This window comes from Pongo abelii, chromosome 9, assembly GCF_028885655.2.
Source record: "Pongo abelii isolate AG06213 chromosome 9, NHGRI_mPonAbe1-v2.0_pri, whole genome shotgun sequence".
NCBI lineage: Eukaryota > Metazoa > Chordata > Mammalia > Primates > Hominidae > Pongo > Pongo abelii.
In genome coordinates, this window is record NC_071994.2 from 74372457 (window position 1) to 74393981 (window position 21525).

Sequence of the window (21525 nt, forward strand, 5' to 3'; positions counted from 1 at the left end):
CTTGCTGTTGCTAGTGATTCCATTTTTTTTCAAGATGCTTTTCCCTCATTAATTCTGAGGATTTCACCAAGTTTGTCCCAGAATTGAGGATGCATGACAAAACAGATGAATGGTCTTGGGTAAAAGAAACTTCCAACTTATTAGAAAGTAGTGAGAGAGAAGCAAAGATTAAAAATGAGGTCTTTATTGTGATACCCTGTGCCCAGAACAGTAATTGGCACTCGGTAGGAGTTTAAAAAATACCTGCTGACTGAGTAATTATGGCCCCATTATGACACAGCTGAGCTGTGCTCCTTCCATTTCTGTTTGTCAGGAGAGGCCTCCTATGGTCATGGGCAATACTGCTCGACAAAACCACTGCCCACAGATCAGGAGAGTCTTCCTTCAGCCTGAATAAGCACAGATGAAGTTGTGCTGAGAGGTAGGGCTATGAATGTCATTACCACATCCAGCAACCTCTTTTTCCTCTTCTCCATGGGTGCAGTAATCTATACTGCTGACCAATCTTGCCTCCTTTTAATTCTTTTCTACCTTAAAAAAATATATTTTTTTGAGGCAGGGTCTCACTTTGTCACCCAGGCTGGAGTGCAGTGGTGCAATCTCAGCTTATTGCAACCTCCACCTCCCGGACTCAAGCAATCCTCCCCACTCAGCCTCCTGATTTTTGTACACCCAGCTAATTTTTGTATTTTTTTTTTTTGTAGAGACAGGGTTTTGCCATGTTGTCTAGGCTGGTCTCAAACTCCTGGGCTCAAGCCATTTGTCCACCTCAGCCTCCCAAAGTGCTGAGATTGCAGGGGTAAGAGCCACCACGCCTGGCCTTCTTTTCTACCTTGATTTCCATGATATGCAATATCCATAACTTTCTCTCCTTTGCAGTTCATTCTTCTTTTCCCAGTTATTGAATGTCACCGAAGACCGAGTCCTCAGCCCTTATTCCTTTCTCTCTCTATGCATTCTCCTTTAAAAAACAGCTCCGATTTGTATAGTTTAAACTACCCTAGTGGTTCTCACTCCTGGCTATATATTAGAATCACATGGGAAGTGTTAAAATCGTATCAATCCAAAGTAGTATAAAATATTTCTATATATCACAGATAAAGGGCTAATATTCTTAACATAAACAGAAATTTTAAAAATCAAGAGAAAAACAAGACCGAAAGTCCTATAGAAAAGTGGGCAAAAGACACAAATAGACAGTTCACAAAAGGAGATATAAAATGACCGCCAAATATATGAATTGATGTTCAAGTTCACTTATAATAAGAGAATCAAACTAAAATTACAATGAGATACTATGTCTCGCCTTCATATTGGCAAAAATCCAAAAGCTTGACAATACACTCTGCTGGAGAGGCTAAGAGGAAACAGACCCTCTCATACGATGCTAATGGAAGTGTAACATGGTACAACTCGTACGGAGGAGAAGCTTGGTAATATCTAACCAGAAGACATATGCATTTACCCCCTGACCCAGCAATACCACTTCTAAGACTTTACTGTAAAGGCATACCTCCAACAAGACCAAAATATATATGCATAAGGTTATTCATTGTAGCATTATTTGTAACTGCAAAATATTGGAAATCTCAAGGTCCAAGTATAGAATACACGGAATATACATACAATGAAGTATTATGCAGCTATTAAAAATGAGAACTATCTCTATGAATTTACATGAAGTGATTTTCAATAAATATTAAGTTAAAAAAGCAAACTGCAAAGCGACATATACAGTATGCTACCTTTTGTGTAGGCAGAAAAGTGAAATAAGAGAACATACAAATATTTGCTTATACAAAGAAACACAGGGAGGATAAACCAGAAAACAACAAAGTTAATTATTTACAAGGGGTCAGGACTCACTGAGAGGGACAGAAGAAGGTTGAAAGGGATACAGGAGGGAGGTTTACTTCTCTGAGTATACCTTTTGGTACCTTTGACTTTTAGAAATGAGATAGTGCTCTACATATTCAAACAATAAAATTAAATCAATCAGGATACGTAGGGAAGAAAAATCCTAAAAGTGAAAGCAAATTGAAAAATTAACCCAACTGTATTTCAAATGAAGAGCATAAACACACTGAAGGGGGAGAAAAGAACCCTAGTAACTTAGGAACCCAGTATTTGACTATATACTCTCAGCCTTGGATAGACTAGGGGTGAGAACTGCAAACAAATCCTGACCTGAACTTTTAAGGAGGTTTGTTTTCTTCAGTGGCATGGGTAAAGCAGTTCTGAAGCTTTTTTAGATGTATTATAGGATTGAGCAAATGAGTAAATAAATAAATGTATCAACGCTATTTGCAGCTAGCATTGTCACTATGGAAGAAGGACATACTAATATGAAATGTGTGAAGACAAGAAAGAACCCGTCAGGATTAACTAGAATGTGGGGCGGATGGGGGGGCAGGCAGTATTGGTGTTCTCAGGATTTCTAATATATGTAGGTGCATAGGAATAGCTTGTGCTTACAGTCCCAGCTACACGGGAGGCTGAGGTGAGAGGATCACTTGAGGCCAGGAGTTTGAGAGCAGCCTGGAAAACATAGCTAGATGCTGTTTCTTAAAAGCAAAAATCATCCTTGGTGCATTCACGTTATAAACAAAAAAGTAAACAATATAGAATATCTGTGTGCATATGTATATACATGTATGTGTATATTTTAATGGATATGTATATATATGTGTATATACCTATATAAATAGTTCTTGGCTCTATCAACAGAAGGAGCAATGAGCACACTTGGTACTCAGATTTCACACTCTAGTACAATTATCAACAAAAAAATCCGAGGGCTCCTCAAGAAATAGCTGATTTCAGGGCAACAACAAGGTGGATACGAGATGAGCCTGAGACATTTCATCATGTAGAAAAATAAGAAAATGCTATATATTAAAAAAAAAAAAAAGATGCAGGTATGCCACACTGGCCAAATATGAGGCAATGGTAGCCCCAACATAATTAAGCCTATAATAAATTTTACAACATTAAAATGGTAAGTACCCACCGGGCGTGGTGGCTCATGCCTGTAATCCCAGCACTTTGGGAGGTTGAGATGGGTGGATCACCTGAGGTCAGCAGTTAAGATCAGTCTGGCCAACATGGTGAAACCCCGTCTCTGATAAAAATACAAAAAAATTTAGCCGGGCCTGGTGGTGGGCACCTGTAATCCCAGCTAGTCAGGAGGCTAAAGCGGGAGAATCGCTTGAACCCAGGAGAAGGAGGTTGCGATGAGCCGAGATCACGACATTGCACTCCAGCCTGGGTGACAACATCTCAAAAATTAAAAAAAAAAAAAAAAAAAAGTTAAGTACCCATGAACACATTTTGACAATATTAGAAAACAGAGGGAAAGGGGTTCTTGCTTAGAGCAGAATGTCAAGTGCTAACTAGTCAATGTGGAGTACGTGCTGGAGTTAGAAAACATGGAAAATATTCATTCGGCAAGCATCACATAAAGATTGGTTCAGGCAAGAACCAGCGATGGGTGCTAATTCTAGGGTAAAATTTTGATGAGGAGCAGGATATTTTTGTGGTCTTAAAAGTATCTCCTCACAGCCTGGGCAACATAGCGAGACTCTGTCTCTACAAAATTTTTTTTTTAAACTCAACTGGGCAAGGTGGCTCATGCCTGTAACTCCAGCTACTGGGAGCCTGAGGTGGGAGGATCACTTGAGCCCAGGAATTAGAGATTGGAGTGTGCTATAATTGTGCCACTGCACTCCAGCCTGGGTGGTAGAACAAGACCCTATCTCAAAAACCAAAAGCTATCTCTTCATAGAGTGCTAACTAATGTCAAGGGAAAAGATAGTAACAATACATGGAGAAACTGGACAATTCTTTGATTGGAGATGGGGTGAGAGTAGACTTTTCTCTGAAAATTCTTGTGAATTTTGTACTATGTACAAGTATTAACTATTCAAAACAGGATTAAAAATAAAGCATTTATAAAATATCTCTGAGAGTGTGATACACAGAATAACCCCCCACTCTCACCCAAGATGTCCATGTTTTAACCCTGGAACCTGTGAATATGTTAGGGGAATATGAAGGTTCAGATAGAACTGATGTTGCTAATTAGTTGACTTTGAGAGGGGGAGATTACTCTGGACTATCTGAGTGGGCCCAGTATAATCACAAAGGTTTCTAGAAGTAAAAGAGGAAGGCAGAAGAGCCAGTGCCAGAGTGAGGAAACGTGAGAAAGATTCAACCGGTCATTGTTGGCTTTGAGGATGGATGGCGACCACATGGATACATAGAATGTGGGCAGCCACTAGAAGCTGGGAAAGACAGGAAGGATTCTCTCCTGGAGTCTCCAGAAAGGAAGACAGTTCTGCCAACACCGTTTTCAGCCCAGCGAAACCCATTTCAGACTTCTCTCCAGAACTATAAGATAAATTTGTGTTGTTTTAAGCCACTAAGTTTGTGAGAACTTACAGCAGCAATAGGGATGATACATAAGAAGAGTTAGGTGGTTGCCTCTGAGGAGGACCAGGGATGTGGAAGGGAGACTTCCTTTCCACTGCATGTCTTCTGGTACTACTCCAAATTTTTATCTTGTGCATTTTTAAAGTAAAAATCACAATGGTCACTAAACAAATACATAAACAATAGACAATCACTTCAGGAGCTCTCTATGGACTACAAAACTAAGTACAAGTCCTCTGTCTCTTCCCCAAGATCCTCCACACCCATCTCCCTACCCCTTAATCCAGCAGGTGGCCAGCTTCTACCAGGTCTCTAAATAATACACAGTATTTCTGGCTCCTGGCTCCTGTGGACAGCTCCTGTTGCTGCCTCGCCTGAAAAGCTTCCTTCCTTCTCTCTGTTTGAATTTTACCTGTCCTTCTGGGTCTGGCTCTGGTCCCACCTCCTCCATTAAGCCTTCTATAATGCCACACTGGTCTCTCCCCTCCTCTTTCCCCATGATAGCTGTTAATTCTGGCCCTTGCTTATGTTTAATTGAAAGTCCTGTTATCTACTGTCCTGCACTGTTCTCAGTCTGCTTTGCATATGGGCATTTTCACCAGACTATCACTGTACAGGGTGCAGTCTCAAGGAAGTGCCTGTATCTTTTTCTCTCTTATTTCTTGGCATGCCTAGTACCCATTAATTCAACAAATGTTTGCTAGGCACCTATCATGTGCTAAGGACAGTGCAAGGTGCTGGGAACACAGTACCTCAGATCCACATCCTACCTTCTGTGAACTCACTGTTAAGTGAAGGAGAGATATATTAATCAAATAACTATAGAACTACATGTTATGGTAAAAGTGATAAATCATACAGGATGCTTTAAGAACATGTATCAGAGGAACTGAGAATAGGGATGATGGTGGTTAGTTGTAAGAAAATAATTAATAGTTGCTGAATAAATAAATACTTAAGACAGATCAGTGGGCAAGTATTCAGAATCACAAAATATTACAGTGAAAGGAAGTCTGAGATTTTAGTCCAATTATATTATTTTACGAATAAGGAAACTGAAGCTCAGTATGGGGGAAGGGCTTGCTTGACAGCAAGGCAGAGTTAGTGCCAGAACCACGTGCCAGGTCCCTTGACCCCTAGTCAGCATTTTACCACACAGGCTTCTATTACTTCAAAGGGGTCCCTGAAGGATTTCTCAAGTGGCAAGCTCCTTTTTTCTGCTTCATTTAAAAAATGCTCATTTCCAAAATGCAGTTCAGGAAGGAGTCTGTGGTCCAAACCTATAGAGAACATCCCTGCTGTGTTCTTCCTTGGATACTGCCTGGCTTCTGTATCGAGGAAGACAGCACATGAATGCTAGAAGCAAACTCCTTTTGGGAAGGGACACTTGGTTCTGGTCATCCCCAGTCTCAGCCTTGGAAGGGGCTTTTACTGCTATTTTGCAGGCCCTGACTTTCAGATTGACATTTTCCTTTCTTAAAGCTGCAGTGTGGTCCTTTATCTGTGCATTCTGCCCAACAGCACATGCGCTGGAGGGGGCATGAGTGGGCTGGCAAAGGGCAGCTGGAAAATCTGATTCTGACTCAGCGCTGTTTCCAGGCTCAGTGCAGGTGGAGGAGAGTGTAGGACATGGAACAGACCTGACCCAGCCGATGCTGACCTCTCCCTCACCCAGGGGAGCCTTGGCCTCCAGCTGCCACTACTGGCGGTGATGAGGTCATGCCGGATACTGGCCAGGCTCATCTGAGGACTGCTTGGAGCCGATTAAAGCCTTGATGAAATGCGGGGGCCTGGATGGCAAGTGGCTCTGGAGAGCATGGGCTCTGGTGACCAGGCTCATCTCCAGCTCAACTATGCAGTGGCTCCTCGATGTCCACAGGAGCCAGGATACAGAAATACTTTTCCCTGGGGTGAGCAAGGACAGTTCCTCATTCTACACTGGGTAAAGGGCTGAGGATAGGACTTAGGTCACTGAGGGCCCCTTCTAGGCCTGGTCTTCCACATGGGCTGCAGATACAATACCACAGAACTCCTCCACTCCCCAAAATGCCCTGGACTAGACTGCTGGATCCCTTTGGATGACTAATGGACATCCCTCTCCACAGGATTTTCTCAAACTAAATGACAGGCTAACATCCACATTTTGAGTCTCAATGTAAATGCCATATGCTCAGGGAAGACTTCCTCCATTCCCCTTCAGACTAGATTAGGTCCCATTATGCTCTTATAGTACCCTCTATTCTTCCTTAATAATACTTTTTTTATTAGGTAGCAATTTAGCTAATAATTAGCTGGTAATTTTGTAATTATTTGCCTAACATCTATATTCTACCAGGCTTTAGGCTTTACAAGGATGCAATAAATATTTGTTAAAATAATAACAGGAAATCAATAAAAAGGAAGGGAAGAGAGAGGTTTACAAATTTTTTAATGATATTCTTTAAAAGGAAACTGTTTTATACAACAGAGGGGCTCATCTCCTCTACCACACTAGCTGTGGGGTCAATCTGGTCCTCCTGGCTTTCCAGCCTGCTTTCAGGCAATCAGTCAGACATCCAAGACAAGATTTTCTGGTTTTGAGAGACATGGAGGATTTTTTTCTTCTTTTCTTTTTTAATAGCTTTACTGAGATGTAATTTACATACCATAAAGTTCACCCATTTAAAGTATACACTTTAGAGGAGGTTTCTCGTATACTTAGAGAGTTGTGCAACCATCACCATAATCTAATTTTAGAATATTTTCATCATCTCCAAAAGAAACCTTGTACCCATTAGCAATCTCTCCCCATCCCTCCCCTAGATAACTGCTAACATGGAGGGCCTTAACATTTGAATCCAAACAAGAAGAAGAAACCTTTAGTATTCAATCATCTGACACAATTTCTTCATTTTATAGAGGAAAAAAGTGATGTTAGAGAAGGGCCATGACTTTATAGAGGAAAAAAGTGATGTTAGAGAAGGGTCATGTTAGAGAAGGGTGAGATGTGGCAGAACTGGGGTGGATCATAGTCCCTCATGTCTACATCATAAAGGCAGTGCTGTGACCTTTTTGCCACACAGTGTGACTATATGTGTCCCAGAATGTCTATACCACTGGACTTTAAGCTAGTTGAGGGCAGAGGTTCTATTTTGCTCATTTGTCTCCCCTTTCTGCCTGGGAGTACCAGCAGACCAGTCATGTTTTAAGTGTGGTCTGTGTACTGGTGCCAGACGGTGAACTTTGCCACCAGTTTTTGATGGGATAAATACAAACAGTAAGTGTCTGGAAACTTTTATAGCAACTAGTCAGAGTAATTTTATGTCTATAGAAATTAGTGACACATTTGGGGCTATACTTTGCATGCCTTTAAAAATATAATTTCTCTTTTTCTTTTTGAATTGGAGTTTTGATCTTCTCGCCCAGGCTGGAGTGCAATGGCATGATCTTGGCTCACTGCAACCTCCACCTCTCAAGTTCAAGTGATTCTCCTGCCTCAGCTTCCCAAGTAGCTGGGATTACAGGCACCTGCCACCATGCCTGGCTAATTTTTGTATTTTTAGTAGAGACAGGGTTTCACCATGTTGGCCAGGCTGGTCTTGAACTCCTGACCTCAGGTAATCCACCCACCTCAGCCTCCCAAAGTGCTGGGATTACAGGCATGAGCCACCGTACCCAGCCTCCCCTCATTTTTTTTAAAAACCTGTTTCAAGTGTAACATATAAAGAAAAGCACAAAAAGTACATAAGGATACAACTCAATTTTCACAAAACGGACACACCCACATAACCAGCATCTACATAAAGAAATAACATTACAGCATCCCAGAGATCCCCTCACGGCCTCTCCCAGTCACTACCCACACTCTCAAGGTTAAGCACTACCCTGACTTCTTATGCCATTGATTAGTTTTCTCTATTTTGGAATTTAAATGCAGGCATACAGTAAGCACTCTTCTGTTTGGCTTGTGACCTGATGTGAGGTTTGTGTTGTAGCACACAGCAAGAGTTGACTCAAGCCCATTGTACATTATTCCATTGTGTGACCATCCCACAATTTATTCATCCATTCAGCTACTGATAAACATTTTAGAAATGCCTAAACCATCTTTCACATTATACATAAAGCCTAACCTAGTCCTCCTCTAAATCTTAATGATTTCCCATTGCAGGATAAGTCCAGTCTCCTCAGCACAGCTTACATTAGTGACCTTCAATATTAGCTCCTGCTTTCCATTCTTGCCCTCTGATGACCTCCAGCTCTTCTGAACTACCTGCAATATTCTGAGTAAAGTATGCTGCTTCATACTCCATGCCTTTGAACACGTTGCTTCCTCCGCCTTCCTACCTCATCTACTTGGTACACTTGCGTTCATCCTTCAAGACTTGGTGTGAACCCCATCTCCTACATCATGCTTTCAACTGCCCTCTTCAAGATTTAAAAGGTCTTTTCTTTGTGATCTCACAGCACCTTCTACAGATCTCCATTAATACACCAGATAGCAATTCTTGGTTAAAATGTCTGGTTTTCTCATCGAACTGTGAGTTACTTAAGTGCAAAAATCATGTCTGGATCATCTCTATTTCCTTGGTACCTAGGGCAGGGCTTGTGGCAGCAGAGATGCTCAGTAAGTGTTTGTGGGCAGGGTTTGTGGCAGCAGAGATGCTCAGTAAGTATCTGGTAAGTGAAAGAATGCTGGAGCTGGAAGGGGTCCTTGGGATCTGCTATCCTAACTTCTTTATTTTACTGAGGAGGAGAGAGGATATGCCTAAAGGTGAAAGGATTTGTTGGTGGCAGAGCCAGAACATCTGATCCTTCACCCAGTGCTCATTCCCCTTCTCTGTACTGCTGGCAGGAATCAGAGTGTGGAGCTTCAACAGAGGACAGACAGCCTGAGGCAGAGCTGATTCCCTCCGCATCAGGCAGTGCCGCCAGATGGACAGACGGTGAAGTGTAACAAGAAGCGAACTCGAAGTTTTGGGTCCTGACAACAAGCCAAGAGGCTGTTAAAGGAGATGGCACCACTGGAAAGGATCTTTGCCTCAGGCAGGGATGGTGGGGAATTTAAGAACTCATTTGATGATGGCTGGTTAACACTGATAACTCAGCGCAGACTTGGAGATGGGGCAAGGAGGATTCACTAAAGTAGGTGGGAAGGAGGCTGAGAGAGGCCCCAGGGAAAGTATTAAGTTTCGTTAAAGTCCAAGTGTTTCTGAAGTGAGAGCACCAGTGACTGAAAAGGAAGTGGCATTATGACTATAAGGAGAAGGAAGGTAGCCAGGCAGAGGTGGCTCATAAGTGAAGCTCTAAAAAGTCAGACACATTAGGAAATTAAGAGTCGGGGCAGGGATCGGCAAAGAGTAGACCAAAAAGTAAAGACACCACATCTCCCAAAAGAAAACCTACAGTGGTTTTGGAGATTTATCAGTGCATCCAATTCAAAAACATACTAAATCATGTGCAGAGCATTGCAGCAAAGGAGATGGAGACAAAAAAAGACACAGGCCTGGCCTTCATCCACCTTGGTCTAGTAAGTGAGACTGGACCCAAATCCAGAGAATAGGAAAGACTTCAGAAGGAAGGTGGCATGAGGCTAGCGACTGACTGGTAAGAAGAACTCCACCAGCATGAGAAATGGTCTTAAAGGGAAAAGAGAGGCCGAACAAACTGCGAGAATAAAGGCACCAAGGTGGGAACACAGTGTAGCTGGAGTATTAGGGCTACAGTAGGGGGAAAAGGAAAAGGTAGGTGAGGGTCAGACTAGAGCAACTCTAAAACCAGTTAAAAGCATTCGTATGGTTAGGATTTTTTTTTTTTTTAAACGAGTGAGCACTGAGTGTTTCTGAAGTTAATAATAACAGAGACTATATATAAAGTACCTACTCTGTAGAAGTACATATGTCCTAATCCTTACAAATCCTTAGGAGGTAGGTGGCACCACCCCCATTTCCAGATGAGGAGAAAGAACTTCAGAACAGTCAGTAATTTGCCCTGGATCACATAGCTATTAAATGGCAGGGCTGGTACCAAGATCCTGACTCCAATATTCATGCTCTTCCCTTGCAACCTCTCTTAGCTGGGGGTTCTCCTTTGAAGCACATACAAAAAAAAATTGACTAGTGATTTTCTCAATGCTTCCAAAGCTGTATATATATATATAGCTAGTACCATTTTAGATTCCTGGGAGAGAAGTTAATTCCTGTGTACAATGGATGCCTTGGAGAATGAGGGCTCAATTCTCTGGAGGAACCTTGGTCAAGAAAAACTGCCATGATTAGAGATATGTTTTAGGAAGATGGATCTGTCAGTAGGATCACATCCCTGAAAGGACCTGGTTGCCAAAGCAACTTAACAGTCCTGGAAATATCAAGATGAGTCATCTTCAGGCACTTGAAGTATGAGGCTCTAGCCACCTTCCCTGATCACTCCTCTTTCTAGTCCTACTGGCTCTTCCCCACCTTCCTCCCTCCCTCCCACCACACCTGCATTCAAGTGCTGAAGCAGAGCCTTCCTGCTGATAAGCCATCAACACAGGCAAAAGCAGCATCTTCCAAGGTAAAAAACACGAGGGTCTCTGTACTTTTCTGTGGCGGTTGGGAGTAGAAGACTGGCACTAGTTAATTCAAAACCCTTCTGGAGAACTCTGGCAAACTCCCATCATCCTTCCTGATAAGGCCTAAGCACCCCCTCCTCTGGGAAGCTTTCTGTAACTGATTCTACCTGTCTGATCACCAGGCAGAAGACAGCATTTCCCCCTGTTCGTCCCCAGAGCCCCTTGTCCAGGCGCCTGCCAGAGCACCTACCCCATTATCATGGCCTGTTTCCACATCTGCCTCCTCTGACAGTGTGAGGGCCTCAGGGTCAGTGACAGTTTGCCTGATCTGTCTTAGGATCCCTGAGGCCCATGGTCTCAGAGATGGCAAGTGGCTTGCCCAGGCTGAGATTTAAACCCAGGTCTGACTTCAAAGCTTGTTTCTTTTTCACTATGCTACAGGGTCTCCTGAAAATGAGGCGACGTTAAGCAGTCTGTGCTAAGCTGTACAATGCTGTACAAGTTTGGAGGAGGAAGTATCAGAGTAGACCAGACGACTAAGAAAGGCTTCTTAAGAGAGGGAGGCCTTGAAGAGTCTCAGGATTCAGATAAGAAAAGAGGGAACATGATGGCACTTTAGACAGGATGGGAATATTGTAGTTAGAGACAGAATTAAGAGGCCTTAAGGTAGGAGTAAAGGTTCCATATTGGGGAGGAATGGAATTACAGCTGCCAGAATGAGAGTTTGATTTCTTTATACATGTCACAATGATAACTACTTATAACAGGGAACCTACCATATGCCTGCCAGGGGCTTTCATACAAAATACCACCAATCCTCATGCTATCCTTGTGAAACAGGTGTTATTTTAGATGTACGAAAACTGAGGCTTAGAGAATTAAGGAAACATGCCCAAGGCAACACAGCTAATAGGTGGGTAAACTGGGATTCAAACCTAGGTTGGCCTGATTCTGAAGCCTGAGGTTCCCTTTCTATTACTCCATGCCATCTCCTAATGGGCCAGAGAGCTTTCCACATTATCAGCCTGATGCTTCTGTCTGAACCTCCTCCCAGCTCAAATGGGGACTTTTGGTCAGACAGCAAGAGCAGCTGACTCTTCTAGCTCTAACCCTCTAAGGTCTGGGGACCCTAAATCCCTGAGGACTAAGTAATTTCAAGGAAACTGTTCTGTGTGGGCCTGTGAGCACAGGCTGGCCTCTGTATTTAGGCCTGCTTTGGATCTCACAGAATCTCCCTTTAGTTACTGCAGCAAAGCTAGTGGCAAGTACAGCCTAAGAAAACCGGATGGGGCTGGGCGCGGTAGCTCAAGCCTGTAATCCCAGCACTTTGGGAGGCCGAGGCGGGTGGATCACCTGAGGTCGGGAGTTTGAGACTAGCCTGACCAACATGGAGAAACCCTACCTCTACTAAAAAAAATACAAAATTAGCTGGGTGTGGTGGCACATGCCTGTGATCCTAGCTACTTGGGAGGCTGAAGGGAGGAGAATCGCTTGAAGGCGGAGGTTGTGGCAAGCTGAGATCGCGCCATTGCACTCCAGCCTGGGCAATAAGAGCGAAAATCCGTCTCAATTAAAAAAAAAAAAAAAAAAAAAAGCCAGCCAGATGGGCAGGAAGGTAGGCTCCCTTGCCTTTCCTGAAACCCTTTGGAGAGGGTCAGCTGAGGTCAAAAGACTCTGGAAATATGACTGGCAACAGTCCCTAGAATGACAGAGCAGGATCCTGCCTCTCGGTTGGCTGGTCACACACACAGGCAGACCAAGGGAGGTCAAGGGGGAAGGGAGGTCAGAAGTTGGCAGCCTGCAGGCCCTGAGTGACAGCGACTTGTTCAGGGTTGGGAGGGAGAAATAGTGGGTTAATGGTTTTGGCCCTTCAGGCTGGGAGGCTAGGGCAGGGGGTGTAAATGTATGCTGGCTAAAAAGGCAGGTGGGAGAAATGTAAAGGTGGGGGCTAAGGGCATCTGTTCCAAGTCAACAGGCAGGAACCATGCCCCTGGAACGGCTCAAAGGGCCAGCCTTGGCCTGGGGGGTGAGGATGGAGGGAGTTTCATAAAAGGCCCTCGTCTTTTCATTTCAAAGGTGTTCGATCTAGAAGGCTAGGAAGAGGGGCTCCTTATAAAGTGAATTCTCTTGTCTGGGGGTTGGGGGAAGCAGAGAGTGTAAACTACTGGACAATAGCTGGGAGTATTGATTGATTTTAAGGCACGGCAGAGATAATGTCCTTGGTGAACACGCCAATTCTTAGCTACAAATGTCTTGCCACAGAGTTTTCCAATGGACAAAGGAAGAAGCATTCTGCTTGGGGATGTTTTCTAAGTCTCTGCTTCTGAGAGCAGCAAGTTCTCGCTCCAGAAGCATCAGTCATCCCAAGAACTGCTGCCACATCCACAAGTAGTCCTGCCCTTCAGTGGCTGTGCCCTAGAACAAAGCATATTCTGGCTGCTCTGGGGCAGGTCCCTTGTAGGCTTGGGGATACAGGCCAGGCCTGGGTTTTAAGCTAGCATGGCTGTGGCGGACAGAAAGTGGCAAGATTACGTGTTCCTGGGAAGTTCCCAGAGGCCAATCAGAAGATGATCTGGGGATGCTGGGCCTGTGGAGGCAAAGGCTCTGGGACTGAAAGAACTTTCTTTGAAGACTGGTATTTGGAAAAGTGATTAGGTAGCAAAAGACAGTTGGCATAAGTTACAGAGAAGACCACAGCTCATTAAAAAGATGTTTCAACCACGCTGGACGCAGTGGCCCAGCACTTAGGGAGGCTGAGGCGGGTGGATCACCTGAGGTCGAGAGTTCGAGACCAGCCTGACCAACATGAAGAAACCGTGTCTCTACTAAAAATACAATATTAGCCAGATGTGGTGGAACATGCCTGTAATCCCAGCTACTTGGGAGGCTGAGGTAGGAGAACTGCTTGAACCCGGGAGGCGGAGGTTGCGGTGAGCCAAGATTGTGCCATTGCACTCCAGCCTGGGCAACAAAAGCAAAACTCCGTGTCTCAAAAAAAAAAAAAAGATGTTTCAACCAGTCAAGGATAAAGTAAAATGGGATTAACTCCCCGGGGAAGAAGGAGGGTTCCTTCTGTCTCTGAAAAATGTCAGCTAGCCAGCTGTTGGAGAGGGTTCTGCTAGAAGAGAGGCAGGCAATCATCAGAGTGGCCCAGAGACCTTTGAGGACCTTTCTAGTGCTCAGGTTCTATGAAGAATGATCCCAACAAGGAAGACCCTGGAGTCTAGCCCCAAGAGAGGATCCCTGGCCCTCAAAAAGCAGCAGAGGAGGCATAAACAGGCAGTCATGTGCCATGTACTCACTCAGGGGTCTGTGCTCCACACATCCTGGCAAGATGCTTCCCACACTCTCCCAAGGAGAGGCGGGAGTGGGATATGCAGAAGTGGGAAAGAAAGTGACTGGGATGTGTCTGGCAGGTAACACTACCAGACTTGGACAGGACTTGCCCAGCCTGAGTCTGGGGATGGCATGTTTTGTCTCTCCAATTAACTGATGTTCTCCAAAGGGAGGGTATTCATTATTCATTGATTTATTGAGTGCTTACTAAGTGCCAAGTACTATAGTAGATGCTGGGGACACTTGAACCAGTCAGCCATGGTTCTTGCCTTTTAGAAGCTCAGAGACAAGTTAGGGAGAAGGCTACTGAACAAATAAAAACAATTTCAGGTTGTGACAAGTGTAATGATGGAAAAGAATAAGGTGCCATGACCCAGAGTAATGAAGGGGCCTGAGATGCGGGTGGGACCAAAGAGGATGTCTTTGTGAACTGGGTTAGGAGGGATTTAAAGAGCCTGTGTCCTTTGTTTCATTAGCTCTGCTTTGGAGGTCACGGGGGAGAAGAGAGAACACTTTTAGGGATAGCAACAGTCCAGAAAACTCTCACAGCATACACGGACAGGCAGGATGGCATGGTGTTATCACACCACATATACGCAGAGAACACACATCAGCCACAGGAGGGCAAACCACATGTGTGCACTGCCACTCTCGGCAGGCAAAGCTGCTCTCGAGGCATCTCTAGCTCTAGGAGGATAACAGGGCTCTGGGGAAGTATCTTATTTCCAGAATAGAGAGGCTGCCAAGTACTCTCTCCCCCTGCCAAACCCCATCCCACCCCTCCTCCACCTCCCCCACCCCACCCCTCTTCCACTTCCCCCACCCCACCCCTCCTCCACCTCTGCTCTCACCTCCATCAAGCAGCTCCTTGACAGTGCGGTAGTCATCAGCAAGAACAGCATAGTGCAAGGCTGTGCAGCCCTTGAAACTGGCGCGGTTGTTCAGCCTGTTGTTGAAGTCATCCTCTCGGGTGATCAGGACTGGGGAGACAGCAACACAAACCCTTCCATTAGCAATGACAGCATGAGCCACCAATCTCACCTGTTTTCTCGTGGCATTTTAATTCACTCACTCATCTACCTACTTACTAAGCATAAAATGGCACCTACTATGTTCCTGGCCATCTGTGCTGGGTAAGAAGAGGCAAAACAGAGGCCAGTTAGTTCCACAATGTTTACTGACATCTGTTATGTGTTAGGATTCATCCTGGGGACATGAAATAGATCAGATAAGGCCCCTGACCTAACTGACAAGGGAGGCAGACAATAACCAGATGTTTATAGAACTGTTTGAGATAAATGCTCTGTTACAGGTATAACAGGAGAATATACCAGAACGCCAGAGGAGAGTTTAGCTCAACTTGGGCATGAAGAGAGGATCCCAGAAGATAGGAGTCTTAAAGGATGAAGAGAAGTTATGCAGGTAAAGAAAGCAGGTTGGGGTAGGACAAGGGAAGAGTGGGGCAGGAGACAGAGGCTGTTTTAGCAGAAGATTAATATACCTCTCTGCTCTAAAAATGTTTACATTCTAGTAAGTAAGTGGTTTTAGTTTTTTAAAACTTAAAAAATGTATAAAAGCAATTAAATTTTTAAAATCACAGAAAAGTGCAACAAAGAAAAGGAACCAATATCTCAGCGACTTGAGAAACTATGTGTCAGATTTTGATATATGTTCTTCCAAATTTCATGTGTGTGTATCCCCTATAAAACTGGAATTTACTGTAAATGCAATTTTGTAATCTGCATTTTTACCCTTAATAATTACCTGTAAACATTTTTTGAAAGAAGAACAAGCATTTCATGTGGTCAAAGAACCAAAATCCCCCAGGCTCACTCTAGTGCTACTATTTGTGATTTTCTCACTCTGATTTGATATAAAATAATATAAAACCAGTCCATCACTTTTCCAGGACTCTCTGGGTTGGGTGACTCCACACACCCTGTTTACCCAGGGTGGTCCTGGTTTTCGTCTGCTGTTATAGACAGTTCCAGTTTGGACAATAAATTAGAATGTTACCCCACCTCTGGGGCCCTCCCTTGGGAAATGAGACCCCACAGAGCACTCTCTCCCCTGCTCAGGCAATGGAGCTTCTTTCTAGCCCCCATGTGAAAGTTATCCAGGCAACTGTCTTACATTCCCTCCTGAGCTGAGTTTGTAGGGGTAGAATTTGGGTCCTGACTACCTGTACTCCTCCCTGAGTCCACAGCACAGGATCTGCAGAGGACAGGTTCCTCTTATCTCTCACTGGATAAAGGGGTACACTCAGTCAAGAGGCGACCTTACCTATGTAGTCAAAAGCACCAGACAATTCCTAAACCATTGTTTTTCAAGTGGTCTTGGAATGGAGTCTATGCAATACTAAACGTCCTATATAAAGTTCCAAAAGCCAGAAGACTGCCATCCCTCTTCCTAATACTAATAGATTTTTTTTTTTTTTTGAAATGGAGTTTTGATCTGTCACCCAGGCTGGAGGGCAGTGGCATGATCTGGCTCAATGCAGCCTCTACCTGGGTTCAAGCATTTCTCTGCCTCAGCCTCCCAAGTAGCTGGGATTACAGGCGCCCGCCACCACACCCGGCTAATTTTTGTATTTTTAGTAGAGATGGGGTTTCACCATGTTGGCCAGGCTGGTCTCGAACTCCTGACCTCAGGTGATCCACCCACCTCAGCCTCCCAAAGTGCTGGGATTACACGCATGAGCCACCGTGCCCTGCCATACTAATAGATTTCACTTACTGACCTTCTATACTATGCCTGACATGGTCACTTCACACAATCTTACTTAATTCTCATAATTACCTTACATAGTAGGTAATTATTATTCCCATTTTATAGATGAGGAAACTGAGGCTCAGAGGTCACACAGCTAATAAGTGGTTGTCCCCACTGTTTCTCACATATCATAATGTCACCCTCATTTTCCAAATGAGGAAATCAGACACAAAGAAAGAAGTAGAGCCCAGATGTCCTGGTCCCAGCCTTGGCTCTCACTCCATCCTGTTTTCCTGTTTGGGTGAAGGTGCAAACTCACTCTCTGCAGAATTTGCCCTTAATAGAAAATGGCTTGAGGTTTGTAGCTAGCACTCAGATAAGCTAATGTGGCTGGAAGCATTTCAAATGTTTGGCCAAAATAAAGTTGGTGGAGTGTGCAGCTGGGAACAGACAACAGTTTCTTAGTTTCTTGTGGTTTATAGAATCAATGGTCAATGAGCCTTCTACTCCTGACATGGCCTCTCCAGACTGATGAACCCCCCGGTCCTGCCCCAGGAGTGTTATCTGACCTTTCCTGGAGCAGGAAGAACAGGAAGTTAAAAGGCCTCTAACATACAAGTCCCATGTGCAATGGCATCTACACTTTTCCCATAAGAGAGCCCTTTAGGACCTCAATCAGAGATTACTAGCCCTTAGTTACAGCCTTATCAAATCATGCTAGGTGATCTTATTTCCAGCCCACTGCAGATTAGGAGAAGGAAATAAGAAGGCCAGGGAGGATGCTATAGAACCAAGCAGATTGATTACAATCAAGCACTGGCCAGGCAGGCAGGGAAAAGAACAGGACAATGAAAAGCTGAAAAAGGAATTCAGAGTACAGCACCTCAAAAACCCCTAAGGGCATCACTGAACTGCCACACAGGACATTAACTGCTGGATATAATGATGAACCTGACGAAAAGTGATAGTTGGCTCAAGAAAGCAGGAAAGGTGTAATCCATTTTACAAAGAAAACACATCATTCATTCAACAAACAACATTTAATGAGCACCAGTGCATGGTGGTAGTTCCGGGAGATATAATAATAAATAAGACATAGTTCCTGACTTTCAGAAGCTAACATCCTAATGCAAGAATCAGACCACTGAGCAGACAAATGATAATACAATTTCACACGTGCAATGACAGAGCTATACACAGGGTACTTACCATAAACAGCAGATGAACTCAAGGAACACAGCTGGGGCTATTTTGGCGCAAACGTCAGGAGAGTGCTGGTGTCATAGCCCAACTAATAAGGAATGTCCAGAGGAGTCCCACTGCTCACCTCAGTCTCATCTCTCATCATCACCTTTCTAATGCTCTTTCTTGCCTCTGAGCTTTTGTAAATACTATTCCACTGCCTGGAACATCTTCCCCTCTCCCATGCCTTTAGTTGGCTAACTCCAATACAGCGCTAGGCCTCTGATTAGAAGTCACTTTCTCCAGTGATTCCTCCTACGTTTGAGGTAGTTATTGCTCCTATGAGCTCCTCTAGCACCTTAGGCATCTCCCAATTCTAGTATTTATTACATTCTATTGTAAGCACCTGCTTACTTGACTACAATTCCCCCCAGACAAAAAACTCAATGAATACAGGAAGTGTGACTACCTTCTCCATTGCCCAGCAGTGTATGGCCATAAGTATGTGCTTGACAAATACTTGTTGAATCAACAAATAAATACATCAAACATAAACAAGGCCCTAATATTATTTTTGGTTTTGGAATAATAAAAATAAAAGTAATACCAGTCAACAGTATTTGGTGGGGCCCTGGAGTCAGACCACTTATGTTTGAATCCCAGCTCTGAACTTACTGACTGTGTCATCTTGGGCAATTTACCTAACCTCTCTGTGCCAGGCTCCTTTATCTATATGTGGAGGTAATAACAGTAACGCCTTCATGGGATGTTGTAAGGGTTAAATGAGACACTATGAATAAAGGGGCTGGGTACAGTGCCTAGCATATAGTAGCTCTCAATAAATGTTAGTCGTTATCTCATCATGGGCTTCCAAAAGTGTATTTTCTCTGTGAAAAAAGGCTTCACTTGAGGAATCCTGCATATACTTTCCTCTCAGAAAGGCACAGTGAGGTGGGCAAAGTGAGGTGGGGGCAGTGGCTCACGCCTGTAATCCCAGCACTTTCAGGAGGCCGAGGTGCAGTGTGGGCAACATGGCGAAACACCAGCTCTACAAAAAATACAAAAATTAGCTGGGCGTGGTGGCGCATGCCTGTAGTCCCAGCTACTCGGGAGGCTGAGGTGGGAGGATCACTTGAGCCAGGGAGGCAGAGGTTGCAGTGAGCCGAGATCACGCCACTGCACTCCAGCCCGGGCGACAGAGCCAGACCCTGTCTCAAAAAAAAAAGAGAAAGTAAAAGAAGGAAGGAAGGGAGGGAGGGGAAGGGAAGGGAAGGGAGGGGAGGGGAGGGGAGGGGAGGGGAGGGGAGGGGACGGAGGGAAGGAGGGAGGGCACAGTGAGCATAAGAATAGAGTTCTGAGTTAAGAGCCATCTGTTTCACTGGGTGTCACTCAGCAGTTTCTTGTTTGACAGCTGAACCCTCATTAAAATCCTGCAGTGGTCTCTAGATAACAAAAGCTTTATTTACTGTTCACTTCTGCAGGCGAAGGCAACCCTAGCTTTGAGTCCCTCTCAGCCGCCGGTGCCATCTAATGTCATGGAATGTCTAGCAGTGCCCTTGCCTTTAAAGATGTGAACGTGTTTCCATGAGAGGGAACCTCTATGACTAATAAGACAAATAAAAGAATAACCCCTTATGTTTGTATCATGTTTTAAAGTGTAGGGAGCACTTCAAGGCAATCATTCCCTCATCCTCATGACAATCCATGTAGGGCCGAGAGTTCAAGTACTATCATCTCTATTGAACAGATGAAGAAACACAGGCTTAAAGAGGTTAGGTGGCCTGCTCAACTTGCAATGCTGGTCGGTGGTAGGCTAGGACTAGACCCTAAGCCTGAGTGGCTCCATGGCCTCTGCTCTATCTTCTGTACTGTGCAGCTTCTGCCAATGCCCACAGGCCCAAGCCTCACATAACTCAGGGTCAGTTGATAACGACCTGAAGCTCAGGGACTAAGCTAACTTCTCATCAAGAGTCTCTAGGAAGACGCCTCTGGCCTCTCAGCTTCCTCTCACTGAAGACTCTATACAAATTAAGACCCTGCTGAGGCATCACAGCACCAGTTAGAAGCAGAGCACTTGCCCCTTCTTGCCACTGCTCAGGAATGGCATCTACAATGTGTGTGTATGTGAGGGAGTTGTCTACAACCCACCAGAAAGGTCTCCGACTTTCCAACTTGGATGAGTTACTTCATCTCATCATTTTCATCTTTTCCACCACCATTCAAACTAAACAAAGTGTAGAGGGCTTCAGCATGAAGTGTATTCCAATTACTTTTTTATTTATTTATTTTTTGAGATGGAGTCTCACTCTTGACGCCCAGGCTAGAGTGCAATGACATGATCTTGGCTCACTGCAACCTCTGCCTCCCAGTTTCAAGTGATTCTCCTGCCTCAGCCTCCCGAGTAGCTGGGATTACAGGCATGCGCCACCATGCCCAGCTAATTTTGTATTTTTAGTAGAGATGGATTTCACTATGTTAGCCAGGCTGGTCTCGAACTCCCGACCTCAGATGATCCACCTGCCTCAACTTCCCAAAGTGCTGGGATTACAGGTGTGAGTCACTGCGCCCAGCCAAAAAACATTTTTTTATTAAAAAAAATATAGAGAGAGATAGAGTCTCCCTATGTTGCCTAGGCTGGTCTCAAACTCCTGGGCTCAAGTGGTCCTCCTGCCACAGCCTCCCAAAGTGCTAAGATTACAGGCGTGAACCACTCACTGCACCCAGCCTTCAAACAGATTTTCCTTCCCACCTTTTTCCTTTCCTCCTCCCTTCCTGCCACATAGAGGACCCTGGTGACCCCAGTATGAATCCTCAGCAGGCAGCAACGTGTATTAGAAAGACCAAGGGGGCTGGAGTCAGCAAGTCTGGAAAGCAAAACTGACTGTGTGACTTTATTAACATCTGTGAGATTCAGCTTCTTCATCTCCAAACAGATAATATCACCTACCTCACAAGAGTCAATGGCAAACCTAATTTAAAAAATGGACAAAGGACTGGAATAGACATTTCTCCAAATAAGACATATAAATGGCCAGAGAGCACATGAACAGATGCTCAATATCACTGGCCATCAGGAAAGTGCAAATCAAAACCACAATGAGGCTGGGTGTGGTGGCTCCTACCTGTAATCCCAGTATTCTGTGAGGCTGAAGCAGGAGGATCATCTGAGGTTGGGAGTTCGAGACCAGCCTGGCTAACATAGTGAAACCCCGTCTCTACTAAAAATACAAAATTAACTGGGGGCTGTGGTGGCGCATGCCTGTGGTCCTAGCAACTCAGGAGGCTGAGGTGGAGGATCCCTTAAGCCCAGGAAGTCAATGCTATGGTGAGCT

At 44.5% G+C, this 21525-nt stretch overlaps 1 protein-coding gene and 1 long non-coding RNA gene across 10 annotated transcripts in view; one reads left to right on the forward strand and one right to left on the reverse strand.

The window, feature by feature from the left end:
* The window catches only part of CLPB (ClpB family mitochondrial disaggregase), a 147030-nt gene that overhangs the window by 54049 nt on the left and 71456 nt on the right, over positions 1-21525 (reverse strand). For all 5 annotated transcript variants that reach the window (NM_001133667.1, XM_054523845.2, XM_054523844.2 and 2 more), the window contains 1 exon segment: positions 15151-15279. In NM_001133667.1, coding sequence (NP_001127139.1) covers positions 15151-15279 — 129 coding nt within the window.
* On the forward strand, positions 310-19923 carry LOC129048931 (uncharacterized). 5 transcript variants are annotated; one of them, XR_008511633.2, is made up of 5 exons: positions 7391-7687; positions 8582-8854; positions 9266-10965; positions 15612-15721; positions 19675-19923. It is a non-coding gene; the product is annotated as an uncharacterized LOC129048931 (long non-coding RNA). The 5 variants fall into 5 exon arrangements; XR_008511636.2 differs by having other exon boundaries at positions 7399-7687; positions 9266-10099; XR_008511634.2 differs by having other exon boundaries at positions 7468-7687; positions 9266-9555.